The 23,193-nt window shown below is 37.6% G+C and overlaps 1 protein-coding gene across 3 annotated transcripts in view; it reads right to left on the bottom strand.

Moving 5' to 3' along the window:
- Window positions 1-23,193, bottom strand: part of ENOX1 (ecto-NOX disulfide-thiol exchanger 1) — a 677,866-nt gene that overhangs the window by 160,834 nt on the left and 493,839 nt on the right. For all 3 annotated transcript variants that reach the window (XM_078147594.1, XM_020971657.2, XM_020971652.2), the window contains one exon: window positions 6,171-6,383. In XM_078147594.1, coding sequence (XP_078003720.1) covers window positions 6,171-6,383 — 213 coding nt within the window. The remainder of the gene's footprint in view (window positions 1-6,170; window positions 6,384-23,193) is intronic.

The raw sequence follows: 23,193 nt of genomic DNA, 5'->3' as shown, positions 1-23,193 counted from the left end.
TTCTATATAAGTTGAGATATAATAAGTAAAGTATAAAGTACTATAAGAAATTCAAAGAGAGTAGATAATACCCACATATGGGATCCAGGCAAGCTTCATGCAAGGAATGATATCTAAGTTTGGTATTGAAGGAATGGGTGGATTTCAGCAGGCAGAGAGAAGGGGACAGGTATGGCATTGTGGGAAAGAGCAATGCATCAGTAGCCAGAGGATGCATATTTAAATCCTGGCTTTGCCACTTACCTTAAGTCACTTTATTTCTCTGGGTCTCTGTTTCCCCATCTATAAAATGAGGGGAGCAGGGTCCTTTCTAACCTTACCTCTATAACCAATGACCATTCTAGATCTGTAGGATGGTATGAGCAATAGCACAGAGATGGAAGAAAGAGGGATGAGAATGGGACATCGAGTTTGGTACCAAGCACTGAATCTTTATCAATTCTAATCTGAAAATAAACAGTGTGTGGAAGGCCTCAACTGCCTTGTAATTTATTTGTTAGGCAATACTTATTTGATGAAATGCATTAACTGGCTACATCTTAGGGTGGAGGACTAGAGCTTTAAAAAGAAACTGGTACCTTTAGAAATTGTTTGAAGAATCGGTTTCCATCATGGCTGACTCATTCTTTTGGAGAAGGAAGCTACTTAAAATGACTTACAAATTAGCTGCGGTAATGTCTCGCCTTGTAGTTAGTCTATCTGCACAAAACATTGGTGTAGACAGGAATTGAGGCAGTGAAGAGAGGGCAAGCAGAGTATCTCTGGAGTGGACAGCCTGGGTTCTAACCAGGATATGGCAGTTACTACCTGGCTGACCTGGGACAAGTCATTTCACTAGTTTATTCATCTTTAAATGATGAGGAAGACTGAATTAGAAGGCCTCTGAGATCCCTTCCATCTTTAGATCAATGACTAAATAGATTCTAATCGATCTCTGAATATGTGGCAGGAAACCCATAAAACTGGGATTGCACATCAAGTTATAGATGCCCTTGTCCCTTTCAATGAGGCAGATTCACAGAAACATTTTTATCAAGGGAAGACGTGTTTTCACATTGCTGTGGGTACTGCACATCTAGATGACAGATAGACTTTGGTGGTGGACTTTGGAACTCCTCTGGTGGCCCTGGGCCCTGCCTTTATCCTTTCCCCAGAACTCTTCTTACTCAGTGAGAAACTCTTGCTTATAAACCTCACTCATGCTCTTTGGTGTAAAGTTTACAAAACCAGTATATTAATGTCCTCATTCAAGGATTATCTTGAAACACTTCCCAGAGAGTTCTCAGACCTCTTTTGCTTCAGCTAGTAAGGATATCTATAGAGAAGCATATTGATACTGCAAAATCAGGATATTTTATTGGGAAGTGGCATTCAGGGAGGCATTCTAGAATGACTGGAATATTTCCAGTCACCTAGGAGACAGAGAACTGAGATGCCTTCCTCATATAATTTTCATGTTTAACAATCCCAGGCTCATTCCCAAATGAAAAAGCCAAAATGTGATTCATGTGGTGTTTGCCAGGAATATTAATGTTAATAAGCAGGGATGTTACTGATGCTCAGTTGACTAACAAGAAGCTTTTGGAAAATGTGGCAATTGAGTTCACCATAAAGGACTGTCGCTGTTCAGATTATGGAAATGCCATGGCAGCTGTTCACGTCGCTATCTGCCTCACTCTGTAGTTCTGGACTTATCCTAGGGTACCATGGTGTAGAAGGCACTGGCTTTGCAGTAAGAGAATCTGGATTCAAATCCTGACTCTGAGATTTGCTACCTTATGACCTTGGGCACATCTTCAACCCCTTTGGATATTGGTTTCTTCATCTGCAAAATGAAAGGGCTGGAGTAGGGGCCTTTGAGGTCCCTTCCAGCTCTAAATTGCTGATCCCTAAATCTTCCTTCCATAATCCCAATAGTTATTCTTAGGCCGCTCCTTATTGGCCCTGCTTCCTCAGGATGCCACTCCTAATCCACATACACAGCTGGGAATGTGGACACCAGGATCAGAAGCCACCAGTGCCTAGAGAAACTGAAATCTGACTCTTCCTTAAAAGTAATCCAGGATTAGAAATGCTGCCAATTCAAATACAAAGGGTATCACACAGTGTGTACACTGTATATATGTAAGGTTAAGCGCATATGTTACTGTTCACTTTGGATGAATTCCTGTATTGAGTTCATCCTTACTTCTCAAGTTCATTTATCAATAGCAGAGAAGAATGAGCCCATCACTGAGAATAAACAAGGGTTGGTAAGTGGGGCACAAAGCCAAAACCTCCCTAACTTTTAAGGTAAATCATCTATTTCAAAGTCACGTGGAGAGTGTCATGGCTCCCAGGACTTGCTCAAGGCTTCTGGAATGCCTGCCAACATGTTGGCTATGCTGCCAAACAATATACTTCAGGTTGCATCTGGGCCTGCCACAGTCACTGCTGAAGTTAGCAAGTTGGCGAAACAGTGTCAGGTGGGAATTCGGAATCAAGTTATAAGACTAGAAAAGAACACCACATGGTGGTAGATGAATGGGAAATTAATGGGTTGTCATATCTATCACAGCTGGGAATTGAGCCATATGAATTTTCTGGATAATAATAATTTGATACTTTGTAGTTGCAAAATATTTCACATCTATTCTCTCCTCTGATTTTCACAATCATCCTGTGAGGCAAGAATGTTAATAACAATAACTCACATTTATCTAACACTTTAAGGTTTACATGGCTTTTTGCATAGATTATCTCTCTTGAATCCTCACATCAATGTTGTGAGGTATGCTATTATTAGGTCCATTTTACAGATGGAGAAACTGAGGCTAAGGTTTAGTGAATGGCCTAGGGCCACACAGCTGGAGTGGAATTTGAATGCAGATGTTCGTGATCCCTTGTATGATGATTAGAGAACCGGAGCTGAAGGAGGCCTCAGAGGTCAGCTACTCCAACCTCCTTTAAAACAAAAACCAAAAACAGACGAAGAAGCTTAGCAGGAAGAAATTAGCCTAAGATCATACAACTATGAAATGTATGTAGCAGGACTGGAACACAGGTCCTCTGACTAGAATGGCATGGCCCTTTCTACTATACCTCCCTGCTTCTGCTCCACCAGGTGGCCTCCAACAGTTGGTAACTTCATGTAGCCGGACTACGGTTATCACTGTTGCTCTTCCAACCAGAAGCACACATTCATCATTATAAGCTCTTTCTTCTGACATGCTGTTACCCATTTAATGGACATGGCAGACAAAACCAAACTTCAGTGACTCCTATTACTCACTGTCTGGCTTATCTTCAATATTAGTAGCAAAGCTGAATCTCTACCCATTATAAGTTGAAAGTACACCAGGAAATACTTCTCAATTGTTGCCAGGGTGGTTTAGGGAAGTATGCTCTACTTCTGTGTTTTTATTCATGGAGCCAGATTCTCATTTTAACATAAGGTACAAATTCCTTATCTTGGAATTCAAGGCCATTCTTCATCTGGCACCACTCTACCATCCCTCCCTTCTCTCAAACTACATTCTAACCACAGTGGACTATTTAGCATCCCTCATTCTTTTCTTGCCCTTGCCCGTCTCCATGTATTTGTTCTTTACATGCTCATGTCTCAAATGGACACCCTCTCCCTCCATCTCTGTCAAATGAAATTTCTATTGCTTCAAGATCAATGTCAGATACCCCCTTCTCTGTGACAGTCAATTCCTGCAAATGACAGTGATCTCTTCCTACTCAGATTTCTCATTACATTTTATCTAGACCCTTCTTTATACTTATCATGTTCCATTAACTAGATCACTCTTATTTTTACAATTAGATTTTAAGACCCTTTAGGGCAGAGTCTTATGTCATCTTTGTATGTCCAGAGGCAAACAAAAAGCGCTTTGAATATTTTTGTTATTGAGTCATATTTCAGTTGTGTCTGACTCTTCATGACCCAGTTTGGAGTTTTCTTGGGCAAAGATACTGGAGTGGTTTTGCCATTTCCTTCTCTAGCTCATTCTACAGATGAAGAAACTGAGGCAAACAGGGTTAAGTGACTTGCCCAAGGTCACGCAGCTAGAAAGCATCTGAGGCCATATTTGAACTCAGGAGGATGAGACTTCAGGATTGGTGCTCTTTCCACTGTGCTGCATGGCTTGAATGTAGTAGGCACTTGATAAATGTCTCTTGAACTGAATTGGAACAGGATTTGAACTCAGGTCTCCATTTAGGGCTCTAGCCACTACTCCCATGAAACTGGGATTTGAAGTGAAATCCTCTAATTCTAGAGTATTTCTTTTTCCATTGTACCATGCTGCCTCTCTGATCTCCTATTGGACCATTGTATGATGCTACTGTTTATGTTCTAAAGGGCAATATCTTGTGTCCCTTCCTTATTTTGGATATCATTACCAGTACATCCCAATGCTGGTGAATCTGCCCTTATGTTAGTGGAGTGTCTGGTGGGATAGGGTGAAGATAAAGCTGAGTGATGAGTCAGAGTTCAGATGACTCCATCTCTTCTATTCTGTGAGGATAATCCCGTGTATTTCAAATTCTTAGTCTGTATGGTCAGATGCTTCACCTTTATCTCATACTGGACACTCAGTCACCTATAAGGTACTATTTGTGGGTGTCTCCCTGCTGCTACAAAGCCTTCTTGAGTCACACAAGTCAGGCATCAAACTTCCACGATCTCTTCCGCATCAGTGATAACCTTCTTCTTCCAGCCTCACAGACAAACTTAGCATCTTTAATACACTTACCACGTATTACTAAACATTACAGCCATCTGTATTGATATCTTACTGCCCTGGGGCAGCTAGGTGGCTCAGTTGATAGAGCACCAGGCCTGGAGTCAGGAAGACACATCTTTGTGAGGTCAAATCTAGCCTCAGATACTTACTAGCTGTGTGACTTTGGGCAATTCCCTTAACCCTGTTTGCCTCAATTTCCTTATCTGTAAAATGAACTGCAGAAGGAAATGGCAAACCACTTCAGTATCTTTGCCAATAAAACCCCAAAAATGGGGTCATGAAGAGTCAGACACGATATAAATTACTGACTATTGTCCTATAGACCCTATGTGGACTGGAACTGTGTATCATCTAACTTTGTATCTCTTTCAGAGCCTGGCATAATCAATCAACGAGCACTTATTAAGTACCTACTATGTACCAGATAAAGCCAACACCAGCCCTTTATCCATTACACTACACTTTCTGCTGGCTCTGTAACTTGAGGAAGAATATAGCTTTTTAAAGAGTTAATACCTAAATCACGCATCACCAACTTGTCTGGTTTGGAATTTACAAGAGTATTGTTACAGCACCATTAAATGGGCTTTACAAATCAAGAGAACATCGGCAGCTGGGAAGTATTATAGCATTTTGACATTAACTACAAGCACAGCTATATATATATATATATATATATATATATATATATATATATATACACACACACATACACACACATCCTTTTTTGAATAGAGCCCTGGGTAATTACCCTGACAATTGTTCTATGAGGAAGCCCCATTTACGTCTCCTCATCAATTACATATCGGGACGTGGAAAAAAAAAATCAACAGGCAATTTGCCTTCCATTCTAAATGGGCAAAGGCAAAATGAAATAAAATAAAAAATTAGACCTAACTATTTGTTGCCAATATTATTCCCAAGCATCAAATTTCTGGGACTTTAAGCAGTGTACCTTCAGAGTATCATGACCTAAAGAGGAGGAAAAGTAGCCCTACCTGCAACTTTTCCCCAGGCACGGCCCAAGGACAATTTAGTCTGTATGTGCTTTCTATTCTGTCAGCATTAGCGTGACCTACAAATCTATATTTAAACGTGGATGAATGCACGGCAGGTAATGGACAGCATGTGCCGAGTCAAGGCATCGGGTGCATTTGGCCACTCCTGACATGGAGGCTAGATGCTGCACGGCTGATGGAAAGCTATGGAAACTTTGCTCACCTTGAGAAACAAGCTCTTAGGGGATGGTCCGTGTTCCTCCAAGTTGCCATAGAGTATGAAGTAGGTCATGAAGTTTGCCATTGAGTATGGAGTAGAATGGGAAGTTGTTATAGTTACTTACCCCCAAAAGAAACAACAACAACAACAACAAACCAAAACACACCAACAAAGGAAAGCAAAACCACAACACAAGCTACGGCCCCCGAAACGGCTGCTTACATTGAGTGAGGATTCCAGTTAAGGCATCTTTGAAGTTCTCCTTCGCTTGTTCCATCTCTTGCTCATGGTTTGCTTTTTCATTCATCAGGCGGCGGACGTGACTATTGGCTGACTGGACCATGGAGTAGAATTGGTTGGCAGATCGCCGATTTACTTCCCCTCGTTCAATCCAGGTCAGCAGTACTGTGATGGCTTCAGAAAACTTGCTGTCATCTGCAAAGGGAAAACCCGCAGAATATAGCTTAAAGACATATTTAAAAAAACACCCCTAAACCTTCAAAAATTTAAAGCATGTTTTCCTTTTGTTCCCTTCAGGGAACAAGATGTAGTATTATCACCCTCAATATATTACCCAGAGCTGTCAAATTATTTTATCTGAGGACAAATATTATCCACCACTAGATTTCTGCCTTCTGTCTCATTCTTTTCCATTTGTGTGAAATTATCCATAAAGCAGACAGTGGTCTAAATGCCATGTTTTATTACCAATCAATCAACAAATAATTTATCAGGCATCTAAAATGTGTAATTTACTTTGCGAGGTGTTGGAGATATAAAGTCAAAATTGAAACAGTCTTTGCCCTCAAGAAGCTTATATTCTTTTGAATGAGATAATGTTTGTGTGTATGTATATGTTATATATGTATGTATATGTGTATTTGTATATATGTGTGTGTGTATATATATATATATATAAAATGCTATCTATATATGGGTAGATGCACATATACCTGTGCATGTACTCAATTACATAAAAATATAAAAGATATACATAAGGGCATATATACATATGCATACATATATGCATATATATTCATGTTATCTACACACACACACATATATAAATATACACACACACATACCCCTATATTCACTAGATTACATGAAATGTACAAGATATACATAAGGGCATATATACTATACATATGTATGAATATATATTGTCTACATAAATTATATATATACACATACTTATAAATGCTAAGTTACATAAAATATATAAGTTATACATAAAGATATATATGTGTGCATATATATATATATATATGTCTCCATATATACTTGTATACATGTATGTGTATACACATACACTTACATGCACTAGATTACATAAAATGCACAACATATATATATATATATATGTATATATAAAACTAAGTACAAGAAATACATACACATATTACAGAGTGGAGGGTCCTAGTAGTCTTCAAAAGGTATTGTTCACATTACAGGTAATATGCAGAAGGAAACTCTCACAATGACATTAGCTTTAGTTTTCCTACGGGTAAATTTCACATTCTACTGAATTGAATGACATTTGGACAGGTATGTTTAGGTGAATTTCCAACTGGTTGACTAGCCAGACCCAAAGAACAGTCACTTAAGGTTTGAGATCGATTCAAGTTTTTGATCCTTTGAAGGACTGCTTCATGGAAGATAGATAAGATTTGCCCTACCTGGCCCCAGAAGGCAGACCCAGAAGAAATTGTTAGAAACTGAAAAGAGATAAATTTAAGCTTCAGATAAAGAGAAACTTCCTAACAATTTGAGTTATCCAAGTGAGATGGGCAGCCTCTGAAGGTAGTTGATTACCCCTTAAGATCTTGTATTCAAGTAAAGGCTGAATGAGCCCTTTGGGTAAATGGAAGAGAGCAATTCTGTGACTGATCTTTTGTACTATTTGTAGTCCTTTGGCCATTCTCATTTATAAATGCTTATTAGAGGACGTTTCTCAAGTTGATGATTTGCCCAGCTTCCTTTGTGCCTCTGCTGCTTTTTCCTGCTTTATGAATTGATACTACTTGCAATCTCCTATCATCCTCCTCCACAGTGGTTTCCAAATGAGTTTGTATTTTAAATGTATATTGGCTTTGGCTGCCATGTCTCTCTAGGTGAAAGGAGGTAAGGCATTTTTCTTGTTAACTCAGTGTATTGAGGACTGGCACATTTGCATAGTGTATTAGCATGTTTGGCTAATTCAGATTCATCACATGAAAACAAGGAAGCCATGTGGCCCTGAGAAATGGGCCTTGACCATTTGCGTCTACGCTTGCTTTTTTCCCCCCTCTGTTGCACCTTCTGAACTTGTGAATTTCAAAAGATCAGGAAAGGGGAAGAGAGAGCATTTAGGTTTCCTCATGTCCGGGTTTTGCAGTGAGTACAGCATTGGGGCCCTGAGGAACAGAGAAAGACCTTTGGATCCCGCCCAGAAGCAGGTGAGATGAGGACACATCTAAGAGTCAACACTACATCTAGATGTGAACCAGGGAGCATCAATGCAATGTAAAAACTGAGCTAGGTTTGAGCCTACTCTCCCCAGAAACTGAGACGATATCGGGAAGAGCTGTGGGAGATAACATTTCCTTGTACTTTTGATATACTATGTCTTCCAAGTAAATTTGTTCTTGTGGTTGTTCAGTTGTGCATGTCTCTTTGTGACCCCCATGGAACACAGCATGCCAAGAGTGTCCATGGGGTTTTCTTGGCAAAGATACCTATATGGTTTGCCATTTCCTTCTCCAGTGGATTAAGGAAAACATAGATTAAGTGACTAGTCCACGGTCACATAGCTCATAAATGTCTGAGGCCAGATTTGAACCTACATCTTCCTGACTCCAGGCCCAGTGCTCTATCTACTGAGCTACCTAACTGCATCCCTTCCAAGTAAATATTCCTTTCTAAAGCTAACTGGCATTAAGTCATTGAATGGAACTGAAGTTCTAGTCACTAGCACCTAACAGAGACAGAAAAAAAGCAATGGGGGCTTGAGATAATGGCACTAGAGAAGGGACACCTAACTCTTCAGGGTACCCTATAACCTTGAGATGTCAAATGTAGTTGGGCAGATTTTGAGACAGTGAGCCCAGAGCATATCCTCTACATTAGTTTCTGGACTTATTTGCCTTTCTCATTCTGGAGACTTGTTTGAGGGGACTACTTTGCATTTGTAAAACTTCCCAGGAAATTGTGATAAATGGGGTAATACTATTATTGCTTTTTACATTTCCCTAAAGTTTGGTATTAATGGTTTATTTGAATAGGTAAGGGTGAGGCTGCTGTAATTATAAATAGTATTTTCTCATAAAATATTTACATTAATGATAATTTGTATACCATCATTCAGAAAAACTTCAAAAATTTCAAACTTCAGAAAATTCAGAAATTAGCAAGACAGGTATTCCTCTACTAATGAAGACTGTATTCTCTTTATGATTTGAGAGTCAGATGTGGAAGAGTTCATCTCCCCTTGGTTAACAAGATAATAAAAGCTCATATGAACTTAGCTGTGACTCTGTAGATAACAGACACATGGTCTGTCATAAGACTCATACTCAAGGCCTTTCTAGTTTTAGTAGAATCTGTCAGCTCATTTGCTCTGCACTCAAGGGCCTTTAAGAACTCAAGGTTCCCTCCAAAGATCATTGAGATAATGGATGATGACTAAACAAAAGACATAAATTGTCAGCATTTCTATCTAAAACCAATAAAACCTAGAAACAAGAAAGAATGGTAAATTCCATTCAGAATTATGGTAGAAGCTATAAAATAATTGGGAGTGTATCAAACAAGATTCACTCAGGGACTATATGAATCTAAAAAACACTCTTTGCAGAAATAAAGACAGACCTAAGCAATTGAGAAACTTTAATTTCTCATGGGTAGGTTGAGCCAATATAAATAAAAGTGACAACATTATTTAAATTAATGTACTTATTTAGTGCTGTACCAAACTCCCAAAAGGATATTTTATAGAGCCAAAAAATTTTACAGAGCTAGCAAATTTCATATAGAGGAACAAAAGGTCAACACTGTGAAGGATAATAATAACAAAAAAGTGGGGAGAAAAGGGGTCTGTCTCAAATTGAACTACAGAACAGTAATCATTAAAAATATTTGGTACTGGTTCAAAAAAGAGAGAGAAAACTTGATCAGTGGAACAGATTAGGTACAGATCATATACCAAGGTAAGCTCCAAATGGATATATGACCTAAATATAAAAAGGTCATCTCATAAAGAAATTAGAGGAGCAAGGAAGAAATTAACTTTTGTATCTATACATAGGTAAAGAGTTTATGACTAAGTAAGTCAAAAAGAGGTTTACACAAGTTAAAATAAAGAATTTTGACAATACAAAAATTTCAGATTTTTGCACAAACAAATCTAACATAATAAAAATTCGAAGGGAAAGAGATAAGTGGAAAACTTTTGTAACATATCTTTAAAAAATTTTTAGTTTTCCCAATTGTGTGTAAAAACAATTTTTAACATTCTTTTTTTTTTTTTAAATTTTGAGTTACAAACTCTCTCTCCCTTCTCTTCCCCTGCCCTGAGATGGCAAGCAGTTTGACATAGGTTACACATGTATAATCATGCAAAATATATTTCCATATTAGTCATGTTGTGAGAGAAAACACAGGCCAAAAAAAAAAAAACCAACACCAAAAAATAAAGTGAAAAATAGTAAGCTCAAATCTGTATTCGACTCCATCAGTTCTTTCTGTGGATGTGGGTACCATTTTTCATGAGTCCTCTGGAATTATCTTTATTGCTGAGAATAGCTAAATCATTCACAGCTGATCATTGTATAATATCACTGTTACTGTGTACAATGTTCTCCTGGTTCTGCTCACTTCAGCACACATCATTACATGAACATGTAAGTCTTTCCAGGTGTTTCTGAAATTATCCTGTTTGTCATTTCTTCCAGCACAGTAATATTCCTTTACAATCATATGCCACAACTGTTGTAATATGTGTCTTTGACAAAGGTCTCATATCCAAGATATACAGGGAACTATGTCAAATGTATGAGACAAGCATCATTCTCAATAGATAACTATCAAAGGAAGAGAAGAATTTTCATAGGAGGAAATCCAAGCTATCAACACTCATGAAAAAGTGTTCTATGTCACTAATAGAGACATGCAAATGAAAGCAACTTGAGGTTCTACAGCATATCTATCAGACTGTTAAAGATAACAAAGGAGGAAAATGATCAATATTGTGGGAAAACAAATACAATAATACACTGTTGATGGAGCTGTAAATTGGCCTAACCATTCCAGAAAGTAATTTGGAACTATGACTGAAAGCTACCAAACTGTCAATATCTTTTAACTCAATTATACTACTACTAGCCTATGGCCCCAAAGACAACAAACAAAATTTTGAAAGGATCTATATATACAAAGATTTTTATAGTAGCTCTTTTCATGAAAGCCCAAAATGGAGTTTCTTCCTGTTGGGGAATGACTAGAGTCACTGTGGTATACAAATGTAATGGAAAATTACTGCACCAAAGAAATGATGAACTGAGTAATTTTAGAGGAAACAATGAAGACCTTTATGAATTGATGCAAAGTGAGTCAAAATAGAACAATTTAGACAAGGATAACAAAATTATACAGAAAAACAACTTTGAAAAACTTTAGATCTCTGATCAGTGCAATGAATGATAAACCATGAGTTCAAAAGAATAGAGATGAAATGTACAATTCACTTCCTCCTAAAGAGGTGATGAACTCAAAATAGAGAGAGAGATACATTTTTAGACATAGTTAATGTGGAATTTTGTTTTGTCAGACTATGTGGCTATGTATTGAGGGATTTGTTTTTCAGGGTTGGTTGGTTAGTTTGTTTTTTAATTTGAGAGAAGGCAGTGGGAAGGAGTGATTAATTAAAAAAAAAATACCTGTTACTTGAAAAATACTAAATTATTTTAAAAGGCATTCCTTAAAAATACATTTACCTATGACATATATTTAGGAATATCTATACTACCAGACCTTTCTTTCTATATGTATCTTCTTGGGTAGGTAATGATGACTTGGCTTAGAAGGTATGTTTAATACATAAAAGCTTGGTTTCATTTGCTGTTAAAAAGAAAATTGTTTAACAAAAAATATTAGCAGCATAGATTATACTTGTCCTACATTCAAGGGTACGTGACATTATTGATATATGGTCACAGGACATGTGATTTGACTTTTCTTTCAGCAGGAAGGATTGTTTTTAGGAGTGCAACCTGGTTATGGAACAGAAATTTTCTCTATGTAAATTGAACTAGTGAGTTTGGAGTATGAACCTGAGAATCTGGGACTTTTTTAACCCATACTTTAACCAACTGATGGCCTAGAATTGCCCTTTCTGGACTCTGGAAATGAAACAGATGAGTTTTCTTAAAATCTTATCCCACTAGCTCAGGCAAAGAAGTGCCATTTGGAAGCTCACATAACTTAGTTAACTTTAGAAATACAGTTTTCAGTTCAACCCTCGGTGAACTCAGAGGTAGTGGTTTCTTAGCTCATTCCATGAATGAAGGCAGCTCTTATAAGGAAAAATCCATCATATAACTTAACATTATGTTCAGCCCGTGGAGGGAATCGTAATTTAGCATTATGTTGCTGAAAGGCCCACTGCAACAGTTACAGTCAGAATAAATTCTGTCTCCCTCACACACTCCACCTCTCACCCTACCAACAGATGTTAGGAGAATGGACCTCTGAATAGACAGCAGAGATAAACCAAATTTTTATAAGAAATCCTTTAAAAATGTTTACATCTAAGTGCTTCTCTTTTTCTCTTTCGCTATAACTTTCCCCTCCTCCATAAATACATAAAGAAAATCATTAGCATTTTGTTATAGACTCAACAATACATGAAAATAATATTGCTCATCTTTCTTACAACTGCCTGTAGTTATTTTGTCTCTTTCTTGCTCTCATAGGATTCACAAATATGCTATTTTACTGTTAGAACATTTAACTGGCAAATGGAACTTTGATTGATATACTGACATTCCAATTAAATTGGACTTGCATTAGTTAAGGCACGACGAGTAACATCAGTTAACATTTGTTGGGACATAGGGGGTAGTTTTAATTTATATTAATTAAGAAAAAACCTCAGTAACTTTCTGGATGGTTACATGAGCACATCAGGAGAGGGCAATTTCAATGCCCTATTGTAAATTTAATTTTTTATTTGGTAGAAAGATAATTGAGAAAGCAGAGAACAATATAAACTAATTTAAATAGGATGGGCATGGCAGCCTTATTAAAGATTTTCATTTAGAAAGAAACTAATACTGCTCATAAGAATCACATCAAAGGTACACTCATAAAATTTCCAAATACATTTTCTTATCACATTTAGGTACAGCCCTAGTGATGAGAGCTTTTTAAAAATTCTAAGCAGAATTCCTTTCTTATATTAAATTCTCAAAAAATTATTTAGGGGCCATTTTACTTTTGATGAATTATACTCGATATAATTTAGTCCTGGCCCTCATCACACCATGACAAAATTACTAATACAGCCTCACAACTGGCCTCTCTGCCTCTAGTCTCTATCCCCTCCAATCCATCATGCACATTATTGCTAGATAAATCTTCCTTAAACACAATTTCTATTGTGGCATCTCTTCTCAAAACGGGGAAGAAGAAAGTATAAGGGAAAGCATAGAAGCAGGAAAACATGGTATGTTTAGTGTTAGGGATGGTGAGTAGATTGATTTGTATATAATAAAGATTTGATATGGAAGAGCAGTCAAAGACAAATCTGGACAGATAGGTTTGTTACCAAACTGTAGGGGACTTTGAATGTCAAATTACAGAACTTTGACTTTTCCCTAGAGTTAATATGGAGCCACTGGTGAATTTTGAATAGTTCATATAGGTCTGAAAAGAGGAGAGTCATGATGAAAGCAATGTTTTATAGGAACTTGTCTATCAAAACTAATAACAGGAGAAAGAGAATGAAGAGACTAGGAATAATTAGGAATCCAATGCAATCATCTATGCATGAAGAAATAAAATTTTAAACTTGGGGAGTGACAATAGGAAAGGAAAAGAAGGAATGGAACTTAGACACATTGTGTAGCAGGGGTTACTAGCCTTTTTTATGTGTCAAGGACATTTTTGCCAGTCTTGGTGAAGCCCATGGCCCGTTTTTAGAATAATGGTTTGTTGCCTTCATTAATAATTGTGAGAGATTGAGTGAGAAATGCTAAATTTCAGTTAGATATTAATTAAAATAAAGATGTGATTTTTTCCCATCCAAGTTCATAGATCCCCTGGAATCTGTAGACCTCATGTTAACAGCTCCTACTATAGAAGGAAAATCCATAGAGATTATTGGAAAATTATTGGATATGGGAGTGGGAGAGGAAGACTCTTAGGATCTAGTTTAGGACTAGAAGAGACCTTAGAATTGACTGAATATATTTCCCACCCTCATTCTTCTGATGAGAAAATTTAGGAACAAAGAAATTATAAGACTAAGTCCAGGATCACGCAATAACTAAGTGTCTGGGTTAGAATTTGAACCCAAGCCTGAACCCATTCTGAATCCAAGCCCAGTGCTCTATTCACTATGTTACGCTACCTTGTAATGAATGGAATCTTTAAACATGAATCTTAAATTTCAAGTAAGAAAGGTAAGAATAGAGTTCATTTGAATAGGGACTTTTTTTCTTTTTTTGAATTTTTAGGCAATTGGGGTTAAGTGACTTGCTTAGGGTCACACAGCTAGTAAGTGTCAAGTGTTTGGTCTGAGGCTGGATTTGAACTCAAGTCCTCCTGACTTCAGGGCCGGTGCTCTATCCACTGTGCCACCTAGCTGCCCCCTTAAATAGGGATTTTAAGAGGTTTACAAATATTTTAGAAGGCAAAATAATGAGTTTTATTTTTTGCATATTGGTGAATAGTGGAAAATGTTGAGTTTGTGATGATTGGTGGGACATCTGGGTGGAGATATCAAAGAGGAAAATGGAGATGTGGGGCTGAAACTAAGAGGAGAGTTGAGACCTGGAGAAAGAAATGGAGATGATCCATAGAGAGGTGATAGTTAAAGCTACAAAGATTTAGATGAAATCTCCAAGGATCAGAGAAAGAAGAACCAAAGGGCCTAGGGCAGAAATCAGAGAATGCCTAGAGGCTACCATGAAATGTTATCCACTATTCACTAATATGCACCCTCCATTCTCATTGGCTACTCCTCTCAGCCCCAGGAATATACAACACTAATATATTTTTGCCCACCTTCTCCCTGACTTTATTTATGTTGTCTCTGTTCTTAGAATACTTTTCCCTTTCCCTTCCTAACAAAATCTAATCTTCCTTGAGTGGCCAGCTCAAGTCCCAGATGTTTCTCCATCTAGAAAGAGGCAGCGAATAGGGCCATGGACCTGGAGTCAGGAAGACTTAAGTTCAAATTCAGTCTCAGACACATCATCATCATCATCATCATCATCATCATCATCATCATTATTATTATTATTGTGACCCTGAGCATGGCACTTAACCAGATGTTTCAGGAAACTGAAATTTCACAGTTTCCTTAACTGTGAAATTGGGTTAATAATAATAGCACATACCTCCTAAGATTGTTTTGAGGATCAAATGAGATATCTGTAAAGTGCTGAACATAGCACCTGCAGCACCGAAGATGCTATATAAATGTTATTATTGCTATCATCTTCATTATTAGATTGATGAGTTCTGTAAACTTATGAGAAAATGATAGATGTATTTCAAAATAATCCATTTGCTTTAGAGTCCTATGTATTTTATTTTCAACATTTAAAAACATAATTCTCAGAAGTCTACAAGTTTCACTACACTGTCAAAGAGATCCGTCTCTCTCTCTCTCTCTCTCTCTCTCTCTCTCACACACACACACACACACCACACACACACACATACACACTCACGAGGTTGAAGACTTTTGGAGTAGTGAAAAGAATGGGAAACAGAGGAAGATCTAAATTTGAATCCCAACTGAGATACTGTGCAACCCTGGGTGAGTCACAATCTCTCTCAGCCTTAGTTTTCTTACTTGTGAAAAGGGGATAATAACCCAGTAACAAGATTATTGTGGGACTCAAATGAGAGAATATATGTAAAGTGCTTTGCAGACCTTCGGTGCTTTATAAATACCATTGCTCTTATAGTATAGCATAGCTTCCTACTATAGTTATAAATCACAAAGTTTAGTTGTTAGCAAACTTGGATGACTTGCCTGATGCTCCATGGCTTGTGTTTTCCATGAGACTCTTTGAGGATGAGTACCTTGTCCTTTACATCTTCGGTGCTATGTACATAGTAGATGACCATTAAGTGCCTGTTAACTGTTTGGCTTCCTCGCCCAGATCTTTTGAAAAGAGTCTATACTTGCGAGGACAATGCACCACCTGTTTTAAACTCTAGACTGTTCCTGCGGCGCACTGGGCTTTAAGTTACATCAAAAGTATTTAGATACTAGCAGCCCACTGCTTCAGCCAGCAGGTGATCAGGGGCTAGAGAACTTTAGATGTCTTTTTAAATCAATCACATAGCTGTACCAAGACACTTTTCTTTCTGAATCAGTCAGAAGTGGTTAGTTGGAGGAACTAATTTCAAAAGTGAGGAAAAGGAGGCATTTTAACATAATTAAAAGAGTGAGCACTCCAAGCTGACATAAACATCTTCCATCAGCGCAAAAAGGTAACTTGAAAACAGATTTCCCAGAATAAATTTAAATCTACTACTTGCTCACTGGGCATTCCCCTCTATATCTTTATTTTTATTATGATTAATTTTTTGATGAGCATTCTATGGTTAATAAGAGATTGCTAAATAAAAATGAATGAGTAAAATTTGAGGCAATCAACGTTAAGTTATATTAATTCACCGGAGCTTGCTCTTTTTTCCCTCCCTCCTCCCCTTCCTTTTCAGGCCTTTGACGGGGGGGGGGGGGCTTACATGCTCCAGATATGGAGAGAGTTGTATGGCGAACAGAATAATCAATGCCCTTCTAAAAGGAGTCATCATCCAGGTTGGAGTCATCTCTCAAAATCATTTTGGAATGGTCACAACTTAAAGTAGTGAGGAACAATGAACCTAACCATTATTTATAACAGTCATTGATGATAAACCACAAAATGTAGCCTCATGACCTTTTATTTCTGGTTTTTTGGATCCTTTTTCATTTAACTTATTTACCTGTTTTTCATTTTCTAGAGAGGGGCACTTAGCATAATAGTCCAGATTTACTTTGTCATCTTTCTTCCTATTTAAGACAAATTTCTCTTTATTGCCATAGAAACCCAGTGTCTGGCTTATGAGTATTGCCAATGTAGTGAGGCAGTTTCATGGCTCTGCCATCTGCATGCTCCTCTTCATGTAATAAAGAAAAAACAAAGAATTTGACAGTCTGGGCATAGAAGAGATTCGGACCTGACTTATTTGACCATCCCCTAGGGAGGAATGGAAGGTAATTAGTTCTCTTGCTCAGCCAATCACGGCATTCCCTCTTGATACAGCAGTTAAGCAGGTGGCAGCAAATTCTGGCCAGGGAGTGAGGTCAAGATACTCCTCTTACACCAAAAACTGTGGGATGTCGTTCTGTTCTTTTCCCCACTTTGCAAGTATTCTACATCTCTAGCCAAAATGAGGTACATGATGATGCCAAAAACACACTTTCTCACCAGCCTTTACTAACACCTGGAATAGTCTTTCTTCCTGCTCTGATTCATCCTATTTATCCTATAAACCTTCAATATCACTTTCTTCACAAAGTTTTCCATGAATCTGCTTTAAAACAGCTCTCCTTTGACTTCACCTGATACTTTATGGTGAAACTCTCTGAAGCACTGATCATGTGAAGTCATACATCTTAGGTACTGGTATACACCATGAGGTCAGGAACAATGTTTTATCTAGAGTTTGTTTCTCCCCTAGCACTTGGTATATTATTCTGAACATGGGAGGTATCTAATATATTTCTGTTATAGTTCAATAATCTTAATAAATTGATTTTTTAAATATATGTGAATATATGTATATATGTAAATATATACATACATATACATACACACACACACACACACACACACACACACATATATTTGAGTTAGACAAAGTACAGAATAAAAAAGGCAATGAAAAGACACTGGGTCCAAATGGCTCTGGAGGAGAAAGTGAGGCTGGTGACTTTGCACAGTCCTTCCTCACTTAAATCCAATTCACTTGCATGTCATGGCATCACCTCCCTGATGTCATGGTCCTCTTTGAGAATGAAGGACAAACAACAACAACCATAACACCTGGCATTTTCTATCTCGGTGGTAGTCAAACTACAATTGCAGTGGGTATCTGTAAGGATACCACTCTCCCTCCTTTGTTCCTAATAGAGAACTGTTCACAGATCCCGTCCTTGTCCTATTGTTATTTTTATTATGGCCAATGGTATTACGTTGGTATAAGAGCGAATATACCGTTAATAAAAATCACCTAGAATGGGGCAACTAGGTGGCACAGTGGATAGAGCTCTGGCCCTGGAGTCAAGGCCTCAGACACATAACACTCACTAAGCTGTGTGACCCTGGGCAAGTCACTTAACTCCATTGCCTAGCCAAAAAAAATTACCTAGATTTTAGATATGTCTTTCAAAAAATATCTCATGTTGTTCTTATAGGAAAATAAAGAGACATGAGCTACATTGCATAGATTTGGAATTCCTTGACTAGCAGGGCCCAAAGCATAATCATTGAGAAAAAAAGTCTTCAGTGAAGTACCTGGGTATATAAGTAGGCTATGGTCTATTTCATATTTTTATAAATGAATTGATAAAAATATATATGATATATTAATCAAATCTGGAAATGACACAAAACCAGAAGGATAGGCATCGTTCTGGATTTGTAAACAGTCTTGAGAGTTAGAGCACTTGGTCAAATCCAGTAAATGAAATAAATAGGTATGCAGTGTTAGAGGTGGGAATCAGGAAGACCTGATTTTAAGTCTGGCCTCTAACACTTACTAGTTGGGACAACATGAGAAAGTCACATAATTTCCCTGGGCCTCAGTTTCACTGTTTATAAAGTGAGATAATAATAACTGTTATACCACACCTCCTGGGTTGGTCATGTGGCTCAAAAGAGATAATCTATATAAAGTGTTTTTTAAACTTTAAAGAGCCACAAAACTATCACTTTGATAATAGCAAGCATTATTACTTAGTGGACTAACTGTTCAAGATGACTTGAGGGTGAGACATGGCAGCCAAAAAGTGAATTCAACCAGTCTTATTCCACATTGAGACAGGTGGTATACAGAAACATGGAGGTGATAGTCCTACTATACTCAACCCTAGTCAGGCAACATCTGGAGTATTCTGTGCAGTTGTGAGCACCATATTTTAAAAAAAAGGAATATTGATTAGCTGGAAAGGAAAGCAAAAAGGATGGTAAAAGCCCTTTCCTTCAGCCATATGAGGACTATTTAAAGGAACTGGGAGTATTTAGTCTGGAGAATAGAAAACTTAGAGATACAAGTGCTATTTTCAAATATGCAAAGGGCTTTCACATAGTCAAACAAAAAAGGATTAAACTGGTTATTCTTGAATCCAGATGGCAAAACTGGAAGTAATTGCCTGAAAATTACAAAGAGGCAGATTTAGGATGAAGAAAAACTTTTGAGCAATTATAGCTATCTAAAAGTGGAAAGGGATTCCTTAGGAAGCAGTACATTCCCCCTCACTTGAGGTCTTTAGTCAAAGGCTTCTTAGGTATAATGGAGACAAAATTATTGTTCAGGTATGGATAGGACAAGATGGCCTTGGATTTTCCCTCTATTTTTAGTACTTTGTGTTATACAGTTGACAAAAAAAAATGATTGCAGTTCTAGCATTAATAAGCAAGGATGGTATCCAAAAAACGGGGAAAGATAATGGTATTATTAGATTGAACTGATGAGACATTTGGAGCATTGTGTCTAGTCTTCAGTTCATTATTTTTAAGAGGTATATTGACAAAAAAATTGTGGCTAAGGGAAAGGACTGTTCACAGGTTTTCTTCTTGAAGAGGCAAACAAAAGCATTGGTGGATTGATTTCATCATGTGGATCAAAGCAACAAGAATCACAATTCCATGAGACACTTGGTCATTTGCAGGAAGCAAAAAGATCAGCATAAAATAATTATATTTCATGCATCAACATCTTTTCCAAAAGACGAAAAGGTAGAGAAATTCTAAGAACTTGTCAAGAACTTGACAGAATACACTTTGATACTCATTCATTGACTTGAATGCAAAAGGAGACAGAGAGATCACCTGATTTAGCTCCTTACTCATTGTACTTCTATTATATACCTGACTTCTGTTTTCTAAACAAAATCTATCCATTTCCTCTAGTAGTTCCTTTTATGTTATAGGTTCAAGTATTTTTACTATCCTGGTTGCACAATTTGGGAAACAACCCATTATGTTAATGGATCCATGGCTTCCACGTATCTATGACCTCATCAGTGGGGGTTTGCTTCAAATCATAACCAAATCTTTTCCTTCTGTGCTATTGTTTTGCCGTGGTCATGCACAGATCTTCTACAGGGAACATGCTAGAGATGTTTTCTTTTTACTTTTAGAAAGTACCAACGGAGCACTGGGACATTCATTAGTTCTCCCTTACTCATGTAACATGACCAACCTACCTCCTTTTATGATCTTATCCATTTCCCATTAGTCAGGGAAAGTTGAATAATCTTTGTGGATTAAATGTATTTCTTGAATTCTTAGCTTTTCCCGAGGATCATCATAACAGGTCATGCAAAGGAATGTAGTAACCCATAGGAATCCAGGGAACAGAATCCAAGACTGCATTAGCAGAAAGTGTGTACTAACAATGAACCTTGAGCTTTCTGAGGTGCAAAACAAAATGTAAAGCATAGGCTAAAGGGAGTGTGAAAAATAGACTCAAGTGGGAAACAGAGAATATTGTCTTACGAGGGTAACTTGTAGACCGAGATATGGGATCAAGGTAATATAACAGGGTGTGTGAGTGTGTGTGCTGGACTTACTCCCAGTTGCTGCTGTCTTATCAACACAACCAGATTGATACAGGAAAGAATACTAGACTTAAAAGTAAGAAAATCTGGTTTTCAATCCCCAATTTCAATTTTAAAAATGCTTTTTTCTAGATGTTTGATCCTGGGCAAATTGTTTCCCTGATCTGGGCCTCAGTTTTCTTATTTGTGAAATATGCAGGCTGTGTGATCTCTAAGCCTTATGCTTCCATTATTTCAATCCCTTCCTTCCTTTCTACACAGTGGAGTCTCCCATTCCTGGCACCATTCCATACAAATGTATTCTTGCCTGAGGAGACTTAGACAATTTTGGTTTATTCACCAACTCTATCCCACCTGTTTTGTTTTGTTTTTTTTTTAAAGTTTTGAGTTTCTTTGCTTCTATCTAGGTACTCATCCTTTTCCTTTCCCCCACAATTCCATTCAAGAGTAGTTACAATACTTTAGTCTGGAAATTGTCTGAGCCAACAGAACGCAAACTAAGTATAAGGCGTCATGGATGGGCAAATGAACATATAATTAAAAAAATAAATAAACCTGAGAAAGGCCAACAAACAGAAGAGGTCAAGCACAATGTAGGTAATCACTTGTCAGGAATGTTATAGTGGATTATATTATCATCTATAATGGTTATTATATTACCATATTACAATAAATTATATTATCATGCTGTAGATTGTTTGGGGGTTTAGGTGGGACTAGATGAAAATAAAGCCATCACCAAAGAAGAGGCCTGGTGACTATAGGCTAACATTAATAATGATGACTGGCATTTATATAGGTCTGAGGTCTCCTCCAACAGTCAGACTCCATGATTCTGTGATCACAACTACACTGTGTGGAACATGAGAAAACATGAGAGAGAGAGAGAGAGAGAGAGAGAGAGACAGAGACAGAGAGAGAGATAGAGAGAGACAGAGAGAGAGACAGAGAGAGAGATTGAATAAGCATTTATTAAGCACTTACTATGTGCCAGGCACCATGCTAGGTGCTTTTTACAAACATTTCATTCGATCCTCACAACAACCCTGGAAGGGAGGTACTATTGCTATTTTCGTTTTACAGTTCAGGAAACTGAGGCAGACAGGTGTTAAGTGACTTGCTCAGAGTCACACACAGGGGTCTCATGAGGTTCAAAAGACACAATGGATATAAAGTACTTTGAAAACTTTAAAGTATTATATAAATGACAGTTATCATTATTAATATTAACCTCCAGTCACCAGGACTCCAATTTGGTGAAGACTTTATTCCCTGAACATTTACCTGAACATAGAGATGTCATAGAGGATAGTGTTGGGTCTGGAATTAGGAAGATCTGAGTTAAAAACCAGCCTCAGAAACTAGCTATGTAACTCTGGGTACATAAAAAAGACATTTAACCTATATGCTTCAGTTTCCTCAATTGTAAAATTGGGATAGTAATAGCACCTACCTCACAAGGGTGTAATAAGGATCAATCAATCAACATTTATTAAGCACCTACTATGTGCCAGGCACTGTGCTAAGCAACAGGGATGCAAAAAGAGACAAATAACAGTCTCTGTGGTCAAAGAGCTTACAATCTAATGAAATCTAAATGGGTCAAATGAGATAGTATCTGTAAATTGATTAGTACAGTGCCTGGCACGTAGTAGGCGTTTAATAAATGCTCTCTCCCCCCACCTCCTCTTCTACTGCACTCCTACTGAGCTCAAACACTATTAATAGAACAATATAGGCACGTGCTGGTAAATGTTTAAGCAACCAGCCTTGAGGCAGAGGAGAAAGAAACGTGCACATCTGATTATTAACAATGATTATAGTCTGGACAATCAATGAAACAATAAATCAATATGATGTTCTCATTGAAAATATAACAATCTGATCTCTCCATCCTGTTAGTCTTGGCTCAATACAGTCCTGGTCCCACAGCTACTAAGTGTCTAAGGATTCAAGCTCAGATCTTCCTGACTAGAGCTGGGTATGAAATATAAGGCTGCTGAAGTTTAATTGGAGTGTCTTTGTTTATCTGAAGAAAAAGACAGAAGGTATGATGCTTTGTTGAGCATTACACAAATCCCTTTGGAGTGTGGACAAGAACAAGATTGGCAATCTGGAAAGGGCATTCAATGGATTTGGAGTCTCAAGAGATATATTGGAGCCACTCTGTAGTTAAGTGGGGCGGTTAGGTGGTGCCAT

Source organism: Phascolarctos cinereus, unplaced genomic scaffold, assembly GCF_003287225.1.
Source record: "Phascolarctos cinereus isolate Bilbo 61053 unplaced genomic scaffold, phaCin_HiC Scaffold_7;HRSCAF=346, whole genome shotgun sequence".
In the NCBI taxonomy this organism is placed as follows: Eukaryota; Metazoa; Chordata; class Mammalia; order Diprotodontia; family Phascolarctidae; genus Phascolarctos; species Phascolarctos cinereus.
The sequence above is the reverse complement of the archived record's forward strand: the minus strand, read 5'-3'. Positions and strand labels throughout refer to the sequence as shown.